This window comes from Lycium barbarum, chromosome 6 (genome assembly GCF_019175385.1).
Source record: "Lycium barbarum isolate Lr01 chromosome 6, ASM1917538v2, whole genome shotgun sequence".
NCBI classification, from domain to species: Eukaryota; Viridiplantae; Streptophyta; class Magnoliopsida; order Solanales; family Solanaceae; genus Lycium; species Lycium barbarum.
In genome coordinates, this window is record NC_083342.1 from 99,178,464 (window position 1) to 99,198,841 (window position 20,378).

The 20,378-nt window shown below is 33.5% G+C and overlaps 1 protein-coding gene across 1 annotated transcript; it reads right to left on the reverse strand.

Moving 5' to 3' along the window:
• Window positions 1-554: 554 nt before the first annotated feature.
• Window positions 555-2,201, reverse strand: LOC132644992 (probable aspartic proteinase GIP2). Its single transcript, XM_060361693.1, has one exon. The coding sequence runs from the start codon at window positions 2,089-2,091 to the stop codon at window positions 859-861; it is 1,233 nt and encodes a 410-aa protein (XP_060217676.1). The 5' UTR covers window positions 2,092-2,201; the 3' UTR covers window positions 555-858.
• Between the last annotated feature and the right edge of the window lie 18,177 nt (window positions 2,202-20,378).

A 20,378-nucleotide genomic window follows, 5' to 3' on the forward strand; every position in this document is an offset into this window, starting at 1 on the left:
TTGAAATATGTGTATAAAAACAAGTCATAAATATTTATGTGGGCTATTAATTCTCACTAAGAGCCCGTTTGGATTGGCTTATTTTATGTGTTTTTAAGCCAAAATAATTTTTAATCACTTTTGTAGTGTTTGGGTAAAATAAAAAAATAATTTTAACTTGCAATTGATCTTCTTCAGATACAATCTTACTTGGCTAACTAACTTAATAATTATGCTGACAGCTTCTGAACTAACTTATCTAATTAACAACTAAACTAAATTAGTTAAAGTGATAGTTGTTATACAATTTAGCTGATACACCGCCCAATTATTTAGCTGATTAGTATAGTTAAAAGCTGATAACCGAAAAGTCGAATCGTTAAGCTTAATTATTTGCCTGATCCATCCCATAAGCAGCCGTAGTCAAAAGCCATAAACCCATCCAAACGAGCTCTAAGGATAAAATAAAAAAGTTGGAAGTAAAATTATTTTTAAACATAAAAAAACTTGACAAATTAAAAAAGAAAATAAATCACGTAAATTGAAATGAAGGGGTACTGTAGAACATAGAGAAATTAGAATTAATACAATTCTTTAATCCGGAAGATAAAATCAGTTCTTACATATCAAAACTTTCTCACAACTCAAAAGTGAGTCAAGAAAAACTCATTTAACCAAAACCAAGAATCTGTATCTCACAATAAACTACTACTAGTAATAATCTAAGTAATATTCTAAGATTGGCCAAGTAATGATAAAATGTATTAAGAGCCAAAATACATGTTTAAGACAACTATACAAGGGGAATTGTCTGTCTGGACGAGTTGGAATCTAGTACTAAAAAATCTTGTGTTAAGGATTTGGTCCAATAATTTGAAGTCAAGAATCAAAATCTGAATCCTTTGAGAACATGAAGTCAGAACAACTTGTTTCTGCCATTGACAATGAAGATGTAAATCCAAGCATAGAAGTTCCCAAATTAAACTCCAAAAGATTATCCTCCAATTGGTAACCCCCTATAACAATTGATGCCTTTTGATTTACCCCTCCATCCAAAAATCCCAAACACATAACTTCATCACTTATTTTAACCATTGAATTTCTCCCATAAATCCTCCACTTAACCATCTCACTTTGCAACACAAGATCAATAGTTGGCACATTTGGTCCCACTTTTGTAACATCTACCCCCTTTGTGCTAAAACAAAGACCAAATGGTGCTATAGGTTCCACTTTAGTCAATTCCATGGAAATAGCAAATTCCTCATAAGCTTCAACAAATGTTTGATAAATTGAGCTCTTCATAGTGGTAAAAGGGGAAATTGTACTAATCTTTGTCCCTCCAGAACCTTCTTCATCCATTGTAAACAGAGATGTGTTTAAAGACAATTTCTTGCCACTAATTTTGATGGATTTGACATTGATATAATACTCTTCAGAAACACTATCTTTTGAGGAAATCAAAGGGGTGTAAAGCATAGATCTTGAAACATCATGACCCAAAAGTGACAAGTAAGGACTTTCACCAGAGATTATAGCACCATATGAAGAAGACAAACAAATAGCAAATTTCCTTTGGAAACCAAATGTATCAGATAACTGTGATGGCAATGCAATTCTTGAATTTCCAAGACCTAACATACCTTTAGCACCTCTAGCAAGACCTTGTAACATATTAGCTGATGCACAAGAAAACAAGAACTGATGGATTGAAGCAATTGAACCTGTTTTTAACTCATCTATAAATTCCACAGCAAACATATCCTCTGCTAATTCCCCTAGTGCAACCACTTTTGTATAGGGATTTTCTGGTTGCACACCACAAATTTTATTAGTGCAACCATTAGGCTTAGCCATAGAGCATTTTAGTGAACTACAAGGTACAAGTTTCTGACTTGAAGACACACAATCAGTCCATAGAAATGAACCACCAAGATCTACAACTAATTTGATGGGAGAAAGATGAGTACTCATATAGACTTGTGTAACATATTGAAAAGTTGAGGGGTCTTTGTTAACAGGAAGAATAATGGCCTTAGGTAAAAAGGGTCCATGAGAAACACAGAAAGAAACCCAGAAAAAGAAAGGAAGGAAGTGAAGAAGTGAAGGCATTTTTTTGATTTCAAGAAAGTGAGAAATTTTTTGAGTGGTGAAGGAATAATAAAGCCTATAAAAACATGCGCATAGTTGCTAAGAATATGCTGCGGAGGGGCGCCACAGCTGGGGGGGCAAATAATGCATATTAAAAAAATGGTGGATAAGGCATAGGGAAAAATGTCAGTCTTTGCTGACTAGATTTACATGTTTTTTGCAATTTCCTACCGGGGAACTGACAAATAAAGTTATTGTTTATTGCCCCACTAGCGACATGGTCAAGTTTTTAAAGTCTTTTTGCAAGTCTACGTTTATTGTGATCAATTAAAATTACAAGCAAAGTCTTTTCTTTTAGAATATTTGGCACGTGGCAAATGGCTGATAAATTATTTTCAAGGTTTCTTGCTTTAGTTATTGTTGGAGATCTGATTGAACCTTTGGAACTTATCTTACCAAGAAAAAGGCAAAGAAGGGTGAATATGTGGCAAGGGAATATATCCAAAGCATATCCAATTGGCCATGGTTTGAAAGTCATTTCATTGGGCAACAATTTCATACCATTTGCCCACGTACTATCTATTGATTGGCTAGGGGTTTTGTCTTTTTTTCCTTATTATTATCAATAGTCACTCTGTTCTCTTCTTATGCAATTAATACTATTCTGTTCTTATCAATCATCTCCACCTCATGCTCATTGTTTATGATATATTCCCTCCGTTCACTTTTACTTGTTCAATATTTTAAAAATAATTTATTTTTTTTACTTATCACTTTTAGCATATCAACAAAATATAATTTATTTTTTCTATTTTTTATTTTTTTCTATTTTACCCATATTAATATTAATTATTCACTTCAAATTATTTTTTTAATCCAATAAAAATATTCATCAATTAAAATGGATACATTGATAAACTATGTACTCTATATATTATTTTCTAAACAAGGTGAAAAGTTCAAAGTGGACAAGTATAAGTGAACGGAGGAAGTACTTTTCTTTTTCTAGAATATACTGTATTAATATTGGATTTTTAATTAGCGCGAGTGGATATAAACAGAGGCGGATCTAGGATTTAAAGGTGCCGGGTGCCATTATTTTCTTCAATGTACATCTTGTCGGAAACGTGTTGGGTCGGATCTATCTCTTTTTAGTTTATTCGGGTCAACTTAATAGGCCTTTTTTTTATTTGTAAATATGAAAATTACATCTTAAAAATCAAGAAGGAACATAATTAACATCTTAAACAAGGAATCACACCCATTAGCAACAAGGTAAAATCAACATTTTCATCAAGGGATTTGCATCTTTTATGTATATTAAAAAATGAACTTGCACAAGTTAAATAATATCTTCAATAAGGGAATTACACCAATCAAAATAAGAAAATAATAGAAAAACTCTTCAATAGGTAATTACACCCCATAAGTAAATGTAGAATTAGATAAACTACAAGTTCTCAAAAATAAATCATAAATTTCATGTTTTTTCTAAGCAATGCTTATGAAATTTTCATCACAATTTAAATAGTAAAGTGATTTAAATTGAATTTAACAATTATAGAATAGCACAATTTTTTATAATGCACTCCCTCCGTCCATTTTTATTTGTCCACTATACTAAAAATATACGTCCACTTTTACTTGTAAGTTGTATAGTTTGAAAAAACAAGACATAATTTACCATTTTATACCTATTTTACCCTTATTATTAAGTACTCCAATTTATTTTCTCATTTTATTTATTGCTTATTAAGAGTGTCCCAAGTCAAATATAGACAAGTAAACAAAAGAAATTATACAAAATAAAAATAAATTGAATTTTAATCTCAATCCAAAATTTTCATTGAGACCAATATTTTTCAATTTAAATACTCACAAATTTGAGATTAAGAAAAATGCTTAATTTAAGGGATTTTGAAGTTGTATTTGTGTGTTCTCGCTAGAAATCACCGACAAAATAATAAAATAGAGGAAAGAAAATATAAATAATAAAAAGATAAATAGAAAATTGGGAGATCCGAAAGGGGAATTACTGGTACAAAGGAACTAAAAAGCACAAAGAAAAATGGGAGTCGGAAATGTTCAAGATAGATTCAAACTTGTGTGTACCAGCCATGACACCTTTGTCTAATTTGAAACTAAGGGTGACAGGATCAATTATTTAACCTAGTTTAAGTAAATTACAACATAGATATATAAAAAATTAATCAATCTAGGGGGAGCCATGCCACCCCATCCTAAAGGGTGGATCCGCCACCGGATATAAATACCTACAATGTCATGCTCATGTAAGAAGGCGATCAACGAGAATCTCGACAACTGAAATTGCAACATTTTAATGCTCAAGCTACTAATAATGAATTATTAAGAGATAAATAACAATGCAAAAGAAGAAGGTGAACTCCTCAATGCGATGCACCAATTTTGACAAGTACACCGTATTTGTTTAAGTTGTTTTGGAGAAACCATTGCTTATTGTCAACAATAAGATTGATAATAAGTGCTATACTACTGTATTTGTTAAATATTTTATCATGTGAATCAAATGGCTGAAACATCATTATTTCCTACTTTGGAAGATACGTATAAAAACCTATGCAGTTTGTTTACTGCGGAGAGACGCCACAGTTGGTGGGGGCAAATGATGGAAGTTAAAAATAGTGGATAAGGCCCTGCGAGTCTAGTCAGCTATTACAAGGCATTTGGCCATAAATTTCAATTTTATTTTATTTTATTTGAAATTTATGAATTTAGAACTGAAGATAAAGTTGTGTTCAATTATTTTTTCTACAAAGGAGATAAGAGAGTATTTTATTTGAAACTCATGAAGACGGAGTTAAAAAATGAGTTTGGAGAGCTTTTTCTAATTTAGAATCCAACTCCGAGTTGAATTTGAAAATTTTATAATCAAACACTAATTTTGAAATAAAGAGAAAAATTGCTCCAAAACTAGTTACTACTATAATAATTATCATGGCCAAAGGGCTCTGTATCCACAACTCCGTGTGTTTGAGAAATCATTTTCAACGCGTTCCTACTTTAAATTTAGCAGATTAAAATCTTGAAACTTACCTTACTAAGAAAAAGAATAAGGAAAAGGAAATAAGGGCCAATATATGGGGGGTGCTTCGTACGGAGTAAAATATTTGATATAATATTTTTTGATTTTCTCATGTTTACTTGGTTAAGAATTTTGAATAATTTTTTATTTTTTTAAAATAAATTCCTTCAGAATGAGATAAATGACTTTACTAATGAGAGTAGAAAAAATAAATTTCATAATTGATATCCCACGCAAGTTATCTCCGCTCCACCCTCTAACACACCTTACCATTACCTCCACCACACTCTCATAATATTTGAATAGATTGTATACAAATCCTTTTAGCACTTATTTTTTCAGAAAAAACTTCTTTTACTAAAATACTTTTCTTCGTACCAAACAATGCATTAATATATGGTAAAGGAAAATGTCCAAAGAATACCCAATTGGGCAGTAGCCCATAGATTGAAGATTATTTATCGGGCAAGAACATTTGACGATTGATTCTTGGGGAAAGTAGTAGTGTCGGTGGCAGTTGGCTGCAACAACTATGTTTTGATTGGCTACGTATCTTATCTTCTTCCACGTGATCAGTTGTCCTACTCCATTTTTCCAAGTCTTCTTGCTGGACTATTTTTTCACCTAAAAAATGGTCTTCTTATATAATTAGATATTTTGGTCTTATCGCTTCTCCACCTCATTTTATCCGATTTTAGAGTATTATTTTTGAATTTTCTCAAGTATTTTAGAAGAGAATAAATTACACTTTTACGTATATGCGATCTTTTCTTGTGGCATACTTTTATTTTAACTTTTTTCTCTTTTTTTTTGACTTTTTATATCATTTTTAATTATTTTATTTTAATTTAAAAAGTCATCTCCATGACTCACACCCCTTCATATTCATAACTTCTACTCCTAATTAGTATTAGTAATTAATTTCATAATTCCTAATTTAATATACGAGTTATGACACCTAATTAAAATCACACTAGCATGATATTCTCCTTTTTCTGACAAATTTTTCTTCACTTCTCTACAAAATTTACTAAATAAATAAAATAACAAATGCCTCATACGTTAAATGAGTCTTCGAAAGAGTCCAAACCACGTTCAACATTGTAATATATCAAGTAACCCTCTGTTTGATCCACTTCCATGTAATAGTAATATTTATTCATAATCAAGCCTAAAGCTGTTTTTTCCTTCATAATTAATGACTGATAATTATAGTGACAATGCATTCCTCTCCCATTTGACACTCAATTATATTTCCCCCCTATATATATCCTCTTATTCTAAACTAGTATACTTATCCGCGCTTCGCGCGGTCGTTAAATGCAAAAACAAATTTGTGAAAAATCATTAGCAGTCTTAAAACGAATTGATGTAATATATATCTTTTTATGAGAGAAAAAAACTTAGGAGTATAAATAAAGTGCATTTGGGTTAATTCAGAAATTTAATTTAATTAGAACATATACTTTCATGTGAATATAATGAATTGTATATTTCTAATGAGGCTTATTTAAGTGTTATTTCAGTATAAGAGATTATCAAAGATTTTAAAATTTTAACATTAAACAACAATTTAATTTATTTACATAAATTTCATTTTAAAATTTATTTCTAATAAAGACATTCAAATTATAATTTATTTGTCTATTGAGAAGAAGAAAATTTACATAAATGAAATACAAACTTTTGGATTGGCAAAAGAACATCATTAGGAACATCATCTCTTGCCCTTGCAACACAAAATTTTTAAACTTGCACGGTGAAGTCTTGTTCTTTAAGGATACATACTTTGTATTTGAAATAAACAAATTAAAATACTATTAAGAAAGAAAAAATAGACATAACATGTTTGTAAATAATTTTAGTCCTTGTAATGTGACATAGAAGCGAATGTTTAGAGAAATAATTGATCCTTATCTGGATAAAAACAAATCGTGTTTCAATACTAAAGTGTAAAAAGATATAAAGATTTTTTTTAATAGATTGGAGAAAGAATGATAAAGCAGAAAATAGAAACTTTGAGAGAGTGAAGCAACAATCCAAACTCCTATTTCTAAATGCATATTTGGGTACATAAGTTTAATGATAATTGAAACTAAATTTTTTTAATCAATTTCATTATTTTCTTTTAGTGGAGAAAAAATGAGTTTATTCGGTGATGAAAATCATTATTACTTTTGGACTCTATTTCTTTTTCTCTCTTTTTTTTTCTTCCTTCTGGATGTCAAGATTCTTCAAATTATCTCGAAGTAAAAAATTACCTCATTAACTTATTATTTTCAGCCTCACTTTGTGAATATCTAACATCTTTTTTTTTTTTTGTATCACTAAGAAAAAAGAATAGGAATATCATTTAGTAAAAGGAAAATGAAACATTTAACGAATATTAGCACAAAAATAATACTATATAAATTAATTAATGTATAGATATTCATGATACAGGAACTAAAACATTGCAAGTTATTTTCTCATATATTTCAAAAGCAATATCTTCTGAATTCTTCTCTAAAGAGAACGAATCACATGTATACATAAGTTCCTTTGATCGGTTAGTGATAGGACCAAGTGATATGTTGGCGAATATATAAACAATATATATATTCACATGTCTCTCCGAACGATTCATCCTACCATAATATGCATCCTTCTGGCCTAGTGAAATCATCCAATTTGTTCTCTATGGACACTGTGGTAGAGCATGCCTTTCATGTTCGTCACAAATAACGTCCAGACTTGAACCTCTGAAATAGTGCATGTTCTGAAAAAATAACGTCAGGCAAGACACACACTAAAAAATAACCAGCAATCCTTATAAACTTGCCACAAAAGTTATATTTTGTTGTCATTCAAGTCTGCAATAAATCAATAGACCCAAAATTTAAAAAATAACAAATAATACAATACAACAAAGTAAGTCGAGAAAATGATAACTTAACTTATTTTTTAGAGCAAGAAAAATAATCTATAGGGTAGGAACATACCTTGCAATTGGTAAATGAAAAATCCGATATAGTAGTACCACAACCTATCCATAATTAAACGTAAAAATAAAAGTTGAGGAAGAAGGAAAATTTTGCAGTCTCCGCTATCACCCAACATTGGTGTCGATTATTCTTTTCTAATTTGCCGTTTCAATGATATGAACTGGTCTTTTGTGTGTGTGTGTATGTGAATCCCAATTTATAGAGTGGGTTAAGAGAAATTTTATTTTGGCAAAAAATAACCATTTGTTTCCTCGTTGAATGCTACAATTAGTTGCCCTCAAGAGTTACAACTCCTCATTGCCACCTCAACCGTTTCAAACAACAGTAAATAAGCAATTAATTTTAAAGGAAGAAAAAATAAATCAATTAAAAAGTCAAGAAAATGAGAAAGGTGAGAAAAATAAAATTAAAATACAATACCGAAGTCATTTAGCAGCATCTAACCGTCTGCATGATAAATGTTATTAAGAGAGTTAAATGTAGCCATTTAACAGAATTAAGATATGATTAAGAGAATTAAAGGAGTAATTTTTTTTTTAAACATAACTCATAAATAAAAAAATGAAAAAGGCTAAAAAAAGGAGAAAAAAAATAAATAGGATCCTTGGCCAAAGAGAGGTGCCACATCACTCTTCTTTGGCCTAGCTTTATATTACATACAGAATATAGATATAGATATAGATATAGATATAAATTTTGTAGAGAAATGAATAAAAAATTGTCAAAAAATGAGAATACCATGTTGGTGTGATTTTAATTAGGTGTCATAACTTGTATATTAAATTAGGAATTATGAAATTAATTATTAATACTAATTAAGAGTAGAAGTTATGAAGATCAAGGGGTGTGAGATTTGGAGATGGCTTTTTAAATTAAAATAAAATAATTAAAAATGATATAAAAAGTCAAAAAAAGGAGAAAAAAGATAAATAGAATCCTTGGCCATAGAGAGGTGCCACATAGGATTGTTTATTCCTAGCTTTATATTATATATAGATTTTTTTTCTGGGTATGTTATTCTTCTTGTGTTGTTATTTCATGTATGTTCTTATGTGTTAAAATTCTCATTGAGTAAATTAGTTTTTGATATCTTTTTACTATTCTTATCCGTAGTTCATTGATTTTTGAAATATATTATTTCGCAAAAAGAAGAAGACCAATGATGGACAGATGAAAAGAAAACTAGAAATCACTACAGGAAGATTTGGAGCTAAGGACAAGTAGTCTTTCTTAAACTTGACTTTGCAAAATAAGTTATTTGATGATCTCTTTTGCATCACATGCAATGTATCTAATTTTCTCATAATCTGGATAGTTAGATGACTTGATTTTATTCATAATAATTGTTTGTTTGTAAAAAACTTTCTTGATGTCCTCTTTGTTCGTTTTTTTTTTTTCACTACATAACTAATTCTTTGTTTTGTTTAGTAGGTGATTATTGAAGATGTGGTAAACTGTCAAAGGAATGTCTACATAAATTAGTTGATAATTTTTTTTTATTGCCATTATTTTTGCATGCTAAAAGATTTTAATATTAACAAATTATGTCAGAAAAATTAAGTTGTATTTCTAAATATACAACTAAAATTGAATTGAGTTTTTTTTATTTGTATAGTTAATATAGCTATAAAATGAAATCTACAAAATTTTAGTTTTAATTTTACCTTTTTTAGTACTGTTTAAGACTTATACAAAAATTACATAAGTTTCATTGATAATGTATAAAAAATGTATATATTATGTAGAAGTAGATACTCCAAATAACACAACTGTATAAATTAGCTAATAGTCTGGCACAAAACGGATGTTGGCAATTTTTTTCCATAAAAGAATTATAGTATCTAATTTCATTATTGGGAACTGACAATCGTTTCAAATTTCACTAATATATGAACTGTTTGCTTTCATTAGTAAAGTCCACCAAATGGTTGTTTCCATTCTGCATATTAATTGAAATTCAAAAGTTTTTATATGAAAGAGTTCAAGTTTAAAGCGTAATAAAAATACTTTAGTCGACATGTTAACAAGTAATTGGGGAAAATCTACATTTTCGTCATTTTATATATTAATATTAACACCTCTACAAGTTCAATAGTTTGTGTATATTCATACATAAATGAGGAAAATCCATTTTTATTGTATATCTTAAAACTGTATTACATTATTTATAAATGATTAAACAAAATCAGGCTTAGGTTTGCAATGCCCATTATTTACGTTATCTTTTTTCTCCCTCTCTTCTTCATTGCTTTTTTTTTTTCTTTTTTTTTTTCCGTTCAAGTTACATATATCAATTTTGATGCGCAGCTTCATAGCGATCTTAATGTATCCCAATAATCTTTCAGTCAAAATATTATATATAAATTATCAAGAAATCATGAAAAATTAGTAGAAACATGAAAAGATGTTTAATTAATAAATATTATTTCTTTTCTAAAAATTATAGCATTCATATTTTATACCTTTATATGACCGTGCGTAGCGCGGGTAAATACACTAGTTATTTAGTAGATGAAGAACGTTTAGCCCTTCTCATAACATCTTGCTTTAATGTGACCTACGTGGAATGTAATTTCAATTCAAAATAGAGTTAAATATCAATTTTTCCCGTGAAATGTGTTATTTTCATATTAAAATACCTCCTAAAGAGTCATGCATCGGAGAAAGTTGGTTTCAGTCTATGAAAAGCGCGTGGAAGTTTAATTTCATGGGGGCAATTCGCAAGAATGCCCTTATTTTGGGGTGGTCTTTAATTTTTACCCATTAAATTGGTGGTCTTTCATTTTTCTATCGTTATAATCTCTTGATTTTGGGTTCGAATTCTCGCTCAGTTAAAAATTAAAAAAAAAAATTACAATGCAGAGTTTTGCATTATTCGGGTAGAGTTTCAAACTCTGCCTTAAGGCAGAGTTTTGAAGTCAAAAGGCAAGCAGAATTTTGAATGGCAAAAATTAAAGACCGCCAATTTGAGGGACAAAATTAAAGACCACCCCAGCAGCAGCAGAAGAAGAAGAAGGGCAATACGTATAAAATGAATTTCATCTACAGCTAATTCGTCCAAAAATAGATTTTCTAATAATTTCTTATGATTAATTGTATTTATTATAAATTCCTTATTTCTTAGTATATCTTTTTTTTTTTTTTTTTGGATGAATTTGTCCTTCTTCTTCATATTGTTCGTTTTTGCCCAACATCTAATTAGCTTTTTCAACAAGAGTGATTGATTTGTTAATAAGGATGGGATCTCTTTAGAATATATAGTCTGTTTCAAAAGTCAAGGCGTTACATTCCAAGTTTTATTTCCAGCATATTTGGAGCTCCTTACCTTCACAAGTTGGGGTGTCACCAAAATTAGAAGAATCAACACTACCAGAAATTTGGAGCTCCTTACATTAACACTTTGTCGTTCCTATTTATGCATCAAAGTGAATACGAATCCAAGCCTAACTAAAAATAATATAAAATAAAAAGTCAAAACAAGTATTGAATTGTAACAACTTAACAAGGTGTAGTATTCTTATTCTTGAAATGTGCAGGAGTTGTAATCTCAATGACCAGTGATAAAAATGGAGAGATGTGCTCTAGTACTGGATGGATCAACATTTGAAGAAATTGCAGAGCAAATTTCATTATGGGCTGCATGGTTGTTGGGTTCCAAAGAAATACACCTGTGATAACACATCCCAGACAGTGTTATATGATAGCCAAATACACCTTTGTTTAGGTTCTGATTGTTGTTATTTGTAAATTGGCAGGTGGTGTAGCTAATACGTATAAAGCAGCATTTTGCTGGAAAAAATGTAGATATTTCTAACTACAGTAGTCGGAAACTTGTTAATTAATTATTTAATCATTTAAATGCTCCAACAACTCTAGTCGGAAGAATTAAAATTAATAAATAATTATTTTAATAAATTTCCGACTACAATAGTCAGAATTTTTGACAATTTCTGGTCTTACCTAATTTTAAAATGTCCGGATCAATAATTGTTGGAAAGGCGTAGCACAACAACACTTTCCGACTACTTTGCGACCATTTTGGCAGTCGGAAAATAACAAATTTCTGGTAGTGTTGATTCTTCTAATTTTGGTGACACCCCAACTTGTGAAGGTAAGGAGCTCCAAATATGCTGGAAATAAAACTTGGAATGTAACGCCTTGACTTTTGAAACAGACTATATATTCTAAAGAGAAATCTTCCTCGGTTGCACCAGGTCGAGCCACAAAGAAAGGTTCAGAAGGCACAGAAATAGTCACACCAATTCTTTGCCTTTTTCTCAGACAAGTGTTAGGATTTGAATCACAAATCCGACCTTTGTAAGCAGGTTCCCAGGAAAGATTGGAGGGTCACAGCTGGACCACTTAAATACCAACCTCCTTGGACAGAACCTACTTACGCCGTGATGTAAGCGAAGAATAAATAGCACACACAGATTTATAGTGGTTCACCCTCAATGTGAGAGCTACGTCCACGTTGCTGCTGCAGATCTTATTAAAGAAGAAATATTACAAGTTTTTACAACACTCAACCTCACAACCCCAATCCCAATTACACTCAAGAATTTTACCACAGAAAATTCTCTCAAAGACCTTCTCTTACTTAGGCCTTTCACTAAGAGTATTTCTCTTAGATTTTTTTCTCTCTCTTTGGGATGTGTTGTCTTCTTCAATTTGGTGTATTTTTCAAATGAACCATAAGCTACCTATTTATAGGAATGAATTTCCTATGATGAGGTAAGCGCTTACATCACGACTATCATGAGGTAAGCGCTTACATCACGACTATGTGAACAAAAGAATTGACTTGTTTGGCCAATTCCACACCTAACAAATCTCCCACTTGAAGACTAATTTTAATTTTTCTTCACACTTTGATCGATGCAGCAGCTCTTTCCTACTTTCATACTTCGTGCAGGCCAACTGAAGTTGAGCATAGCTTCAGTTTGTCTATCGTCACTGCCTTTGTCAGCATGTCTGCTGGATTCTGACTCCCTGCGATCTTCTCAAGCACTAGCGCTCCATCTTCCAAAGCTGATCTAATGAAATGGTACCGGAGTTGTATGTGCTTCGTTCGAGCATGGTAGACCGGGTTCTTTGCCAAATGAATGGCACTTTGGCTATCACAATATAGCACACTTCCCTCGTGGTCCTGATCCAATTCCCGCAGAAAAGATTGTAGCCACATCATTTCCTTTGTGGCCTCCGTCACAGCAACGTACTCAGCCTCACAACTAGAGAGAGCTACTATCTTTTGCAACTTGGAAACCCAAGAGATTGCAGTACCTCCGAAGGTGTAAACATACCCGGATGTGCTCTTTCTGCTATCAATATCACCACCGCTGTCAGCATCAACATACCCTTGCAATCCTGTTTTTGATTTTCGGAAATACAGAGCTGAACTCGAGCTGCCTTTCAGATATCTGAATATCCACTTCACAGCCTCCCAGTGTTGCTTTCCCGGATTGCTCATAAATCGGCTATCAACTCCCACTGCATGTGCAATGTCTGGCCTTGTACATATCATTGCATACATAAGACTACCGATTGCAGATGCATAAGGTATCTTGTCCATCTGCTTCTTCTCATCTTCGGTTGTCGGCGACTGATCCTTTGACAACCGAAAGTGTCCAGCCAAGGGAGTGCTGACTGGCTTGGTTCCATTGGGTTCTTCCTTTATCCGATAAACCCATTTGTTTTGCAATGCCCTCTTATCCTTTGGCAACTCGGCTAACTCCCTTGTATGATTTGCCGATAGTGAATCCATCTCATCTTTCATTGCCAGCTCCCACTTAGTCGATTCATCGACTTGCATTGCTTCTTCATAACATTCCGGCTCCCCTCTATCAGTGAGTAGAATGTAGTTGAGGGATGGAGAGTACCTGTGAATCGGCTTCCTGATTCTGGATGATCTACGCAGTTCGGTGATTGGCGTCTGTTGATTTGTTTCAGAATCAGCACTTTCATCAGCACCTTCTCGGATTGTTTGTTCCTCTGCCTCGGTTGTACCTGGCTGCGGCTCAGGTGTCGGAAAGTCCCTCAAATCGACTATTTCCGATTCCTTGTCCTGACATTCTGAATTCTTTTGCAGCTTGTCTTTGTACAGTACCTCTTCGTTGAAGACAACATTCCTGCTTCGGATGATCTTCCGATTTTGTTCATCCCAAAATCGGTAACCAAGCTCGGTGTCACCATAGCCAATAAAGTAACACTTCTTTGATTTTGGATCAAGCTTGCTTCTAGCTGTATCATCATTATGAACATATGATAAGCAGCCGAACACTTTCAAAAATGAAAGATTTACCTTCTTGCCACTCCAGACTTCTTCTGGAATTCTGAAATCCAAGGGAACTGACGGTCCTCGGTTAATTAAGAAGGCTGCGGTATTGACTGCATCTGCCCAGAATGTCTTGGGCAGTCCAGAGTGTATTCTCATACTCCGAGCACGCTCGTTCAACGTTCGGTTCATTCTTTCGGCTACTCCATTCTGTTGCGGCGTTCCAGGAATAGTCTTCATCATCTTGATCCCATTATCGGCACAGTACCGTTTGAAATCACCATCAGTGTATTCTCCGCCGTTGTCGGACCTCAAACACTTCAACTTGAGGTTTGTTTCATTCTCAACCATGGCTTTCCATCTTTTGAATACACTAAACACATCGGATTTATTTTTCATAAAACAAACCCATACCTTCCTGGTTGAATCATCAATGAAGGTCACGTAGTAGTGTGATCCTCCAAGAGAGGGGACAGTGGTAGGTCCCCACACGTCTGTGTGCACCAATTCCAGCTTCTCGACCTTCAACTCCCTGCCTGCATTTGAGAAGCTTACTCGCTTTTGTTTTCCGAGAATGCAGCTCTCACACGTATGAAGGTCCACCGTCTTCAGCTCCGGAATTAAGCCATTTGTCACCAACAGCTTCATCCCCTTCTGGCTGATATGCCCCAGCCGACAATGCCACAAATCTGTCTTCTTTGTGTTGTCAACCACAGCAACAGTATCACGACAACTAGTCGTCATGTAGAGAGTGCCAATCTTCTTTCCTCGGCCAACTACCATAGCACCTTTCGCCACCTTCCAAGACCCATTACCAAAATTGAGATCATATCCCTCATCATCAAGTTGACCTACTGAGATCAGGTTTCGCATCAGCTTTGGAACATGTCTAACTTTTGTAATCTTCCACGAGGATCCATTTGACATCTTCAAATTAATGTCTCCCGTGCCAACAACATCTAGCGGCTCTCCATCGGCTAAATAAACTTTGCCGAGATTCCCAGCCACGTAGTTTGTCATTATATCATGATTTGGGGTGGTATGAAAGGACGCTCCTGAGTCAAGCACCCAAGAGTCTATCGGGCTGTCAACCGATAGCAACAACGCATCGCCAATGTCTTCCGTAGCAGCGTTGATTCCAGCCCCCTTGTTGTCCTCCTTCTTTGGCGCCCTGCAGTTCTTCTTGAAGTGACCTGGTTTTCCACAGTTCCAACACTCAAATGTTCGTCCTGGTCTGGATTGACCCCTGCCATTCCTTGACTTCGATCTGCCCCTATTTCGGTTGTAGTTTCTGTCATAATTTCTACTTCTGTTTTCAACATTAAAAGCAGAACTCGTCGATGCCTCTCCAGAATCTGTCCTGCGCACTTCCTCAGCAAGGATACGATCCCTAACATCGTTGAACTTTAGTTTTTCACTACCGATAGAATTACTAACCGCTGCTCTTATTGGCTCCCAGCTATTTGGTAGGGATGCCAACAAAATTAGAGCTTGCACTTCATCATCGAAGTCAATTTTTACCGATGACAATTGATTTACAATGGTGTTGAATTCATTTACGTGTGCAGCAACATAAGCATTTTCCATCATCTTTAGATGAAATAGTTTCTTCATGAGAAATACCTTATTATTTGCCGAAGATTTCTCATACATGTCAGACAATACCTTCATCATATCAGCGGTGGTCTTCTCCTTTGCCACGTTGTGAGCAACGTTCTTCGACAGCGTCAGCCGAATGACTCCCAGAACTTGTCTGTCGAGGAGATTCCAATCTGCTTGCTTCATCTCCTCTGGTTTCGGACTCAGAGGTTCATGAAGCTTTCTGCCATATAAGTAATCTTCAATTTGCATTCTCCAGAACGCAAAGTCTGTACCATCGAATTTACCGATGCCGTGCGTCGTACCATCTTCGCCTCCCATCGTTTCTAAATCACAACACAACCTGTTGCTCTGATACCAGTTGTTAGGATTTGAATCCCAAATCCGACCTTTGTAAGCAGGTTCCCAGGAAAGATTGGAGGGTCACAGCTGGACCACTTAAATACCAACCTCCTTAGACAGAACCTACTTACGCCGTGATGTAAGCGAAGAATAAATAGCACACACAGATTTATAGTGGTTCACCCTCAATGTGAGAGCTACGTCCACGTTGCTGCTGCAGATCTTATTAAAGAAGAAATATTACAAGTGTTTACAACACTCAACCTCACAACCCCAATCCCAATTACACTCAAGAATTTTACCACAGAAAATTCTCTCAAAGACCTTCTCTTACTTAGGCCTTTCACTAAGAGTATTTCTCTTAGATTTTTCTCTCTCTTTGGGATGTGTTGTCTTCTTCAATTTTGGTGTGTTTACAAATGAACCATAAGCTACCTATTTATAGGAATGAATTTCCTATGATGAGGTAAGCGCTTACATCACGACTATCATGAGGTAAGCGCTTACATCACGACTATGTGAACAAAAGAATTGACTTGTTTGGCCAATTCCACACCTAACAACAAGTATATCTGCAAAATATTGTCGGTCCTCAAGTCAGTTATTACTTGAAATAATAGGTAAATGCTCGTGAAACAATAATAACTCTAAGCACAAATGGAAAAGAAAAGAGAAAAGGGACAGAAGATAGCAGAATAAACTGACCTTAGTGAGAGTATTGCGGTTACAATGACCCTTAGCACCACAAGCATATGTGTATGTCTAGCCTAAATAAGCAGGATTCATGCTGCACATATATCCATGCCCCTTCCATGTTCATTTGGGGGCACTGCTGCTTCTAACTCTCTCTATGAACTCCCGTCTAATGGTATTCTGAATCTCCCAAATTTTTACTTATATATTAAATCTAGCTTCAATATATACCAAACTCAACCAAATGCCAGCCTATAAGCGATAAAGATCTAGCATTAGTCGCTCAGTATTCACTATAGATAAACAGATTTATGACTTTACCTGAGTTGCTGAAATATTCATTCAGGATTCACTCCCAAGCCCTGCTTCTTCTACAGTTCTACTACAGCCTCCGTCCCCAATCAGCTTCCAATGGGATTTGGGTGCTGCAATTCCCATTCAAAAAATCACAAAGATTACATCTTTTGAATAAACCTTGATCCTTGATACCGCAAAGACTCAATATCAATGCAATCACACTGCTGATCATTATAACAGTTGTGCTTAAAGAAAGCTTTAGATAACCGCTAAACTCTATTTTTTGTGTAAATAACTGTGAATTGTGTGCCTGTATCTGTAAAGATAAGGGCTCAGTATTTTGGATGTTGAAAACAGTTCTAAAGCTCACGCCTACTGATTATATGAGTAGCAATATCTCACCTGTTGACATAAATCTTTCTTAAACTATTACTCTATTTGGTTTTCCCAGTGATTAAGCTACTAAATTATCATATTGATAAAAGCAAAAGCAGCTTAATTTACTCTAGGCAGGATTATCATAAGTATAAAGTGGTAGACAAATTCAAACATTTGACTAAATCTATATCTGAGAAATAAACACCAAAGAGGGGCCTATACACTGATTCTCTTGCTCTAGCCATACAAAGCAAGTTAGGAATTGAAGAAGCTAACAATGTCTCACAAATAAGCTCAAAAATAATGCATTAAATGTTGAAAAAGAGTACAGAATCTAAAAACCATAAAGTTTACACTCTTAATCACGTCATGCCTGGATATCGAAACTCATGAAGTTTGATGAGTCCGTAATCTTTCATCTTAAGTATCTGAGATAAAACACAATGATTAGATAAGAAGATCCTTTTACTTCTGCACGTTTAAGTATTAGACAAAGGATACGATACAACAACAATAATATATCGAGTCTAATCCCACAAGTGGGGACGACAAATGATCCAATGTAGAGATAAAATGATCAGTTTAAGCTCAAGACATTAAACTGACACTACATTTATAAGAACATTAAAACCATCCTTCAAAATTGGAACAGCAAAGCGTATGTCGACAGAAGTTATTCATTCCTCAAGCTTGTATAAATAAGTAGGAAACCACACTCTGCCAAAACTATTTCCTGAAATCTCTGTCCTGGTTGCATAAGAACATTCAGAAACTACCAAATGAAGTTCGCACCACACAAACTTCTCTTTCACCTATAGTGTCGTAAGTGATAATTTTTTTTTTATTTACCTTGCCCTGACAGTACATCCTAATGTCACAAGGAAAATGAAATCAAATCTTGAAAGAATTGTTGTCTACAAGTTAATGTTATCTTGTGCTAGTCAGCAATGTAAATAGTAAGTACACCAGCACCTGCTATATTGCCAACACAAGTAGCAGAAATTTGTAAAAAAGAACATAAAAACATTTGAAAGGAATTATATAGACCTTGAGATCATCATAGCTTCCAGACAGAGGTTAGCCTCAGCGAGAACCGAGCTTCTTGAATTAAGGACTGTTCTTATTCCCGCCTTAGCAATGAAAATAGTTTGTTGCTCCAACGCTTCATGAATAGCATTCTTAGACCACCAGTAAGCATAATGCTTTCATTTAGTGGACTAAATATTGATGATTGTATTCACATATATATCTGCACAACTCATAGTGTAAGAAATTGCAAAGAAGCAAGTAATGTTGGTCAATTACCTCATCTACTGTAAAGTTGGTCGGCCCTCGAGAATCAGCCTCATTTCTTTCTTCCATTCAGGCAAATCTAATGTAAGGCTGTCTTCTAACAACGACTCTTTTGTTACCACATACAGTTCAGAAAATAGAACCCAAATGTTAGAAAGAAATCTGATAATGATACAGTACAACACTACAAACAACTTGAATTTCATTTCACTTAGTAAACTCTTACAATGTCCGTGAATTTGAAGCCTGAAAATACTGTAGATTCCCATTATACTAGTCAGCTCTGTACCATGCACTATACTTTGAAATCTAATGATAAAAGGATATTTCTTGGCAGGGGTATCCTATAACTAGATTTGACATATATTATGCCTAAACAAAACATATAGGATTTGCGTAAATAGTAGGATAAGTAGATCAATAGGATTGCGAAATTAATTTCAGAGTATCCGACTACAGTAGTCGGAAGTTTGGATGGAATTTCAGCTTTTTCAGTTTTGTGCAATCCCCGACTACTGTAGTCGTCATTTAAAAAATTCATTATTATTATAATATTTATGTCCATTTCCGAAATTGCTCAATATTTTTATTAACTTTTCTTCTGACTACAATTGTCGGAACTGTAGTTGGATAAAATTACCAAAAAAAAAAAAATTATACAAATTTAAATTTAAATTTTCTGACTACAGTAGTAGGAGAAGTTACCGGAATTCCCACTGAAATTTTGTAGTCGGAAAATAGCGAATTTCTGGTAATTATATGCAACTTATCACAAAGATGCTCTGTTTGCCGTAATTTTAATTAAGAAGAAAATAAAATATAATCAACAAGTCATGAACTAAGATAAAATGAAATGGAAATGGAATAAAATGAAATGAAATGGAAATGGAATGGAACGGAACTGAGACATATAGAGAATGTGAACCTTTAAGGAATTAAAAATAACATATTTTGAAAAAATAAAATGTTACTTCGTATTGACTTTAAAAAGAACTGGGGATTAACTAACGTTAATACTCCTTTAATTTCGTCCGAAGAAATTATGATTTGCAAAGATAGTAAACCACAATCTCAAACATTAAACAATACCTGTCCCAATATGATTTCTTACATGGTACGTTTTCAAGAGGGATATATCAAAGTCAACAATGGTAAAGTTTTGATCTATGATTGAATAGCCAAAGTGATAGAAAAGAACATACGCCAAGAACATCGTTTATAAAAAAATATTAGGAAAAATACAACAACATAGTTACTTATTTGCATCTCACATATGAAAATATTTATATACAATTACATAACCAATTTAACTAAATACATCATCTTAAGTCTGACATTTACGTGTTCAGAAATATTGAATCCATTTGTTTTGTCAATGTAAGGA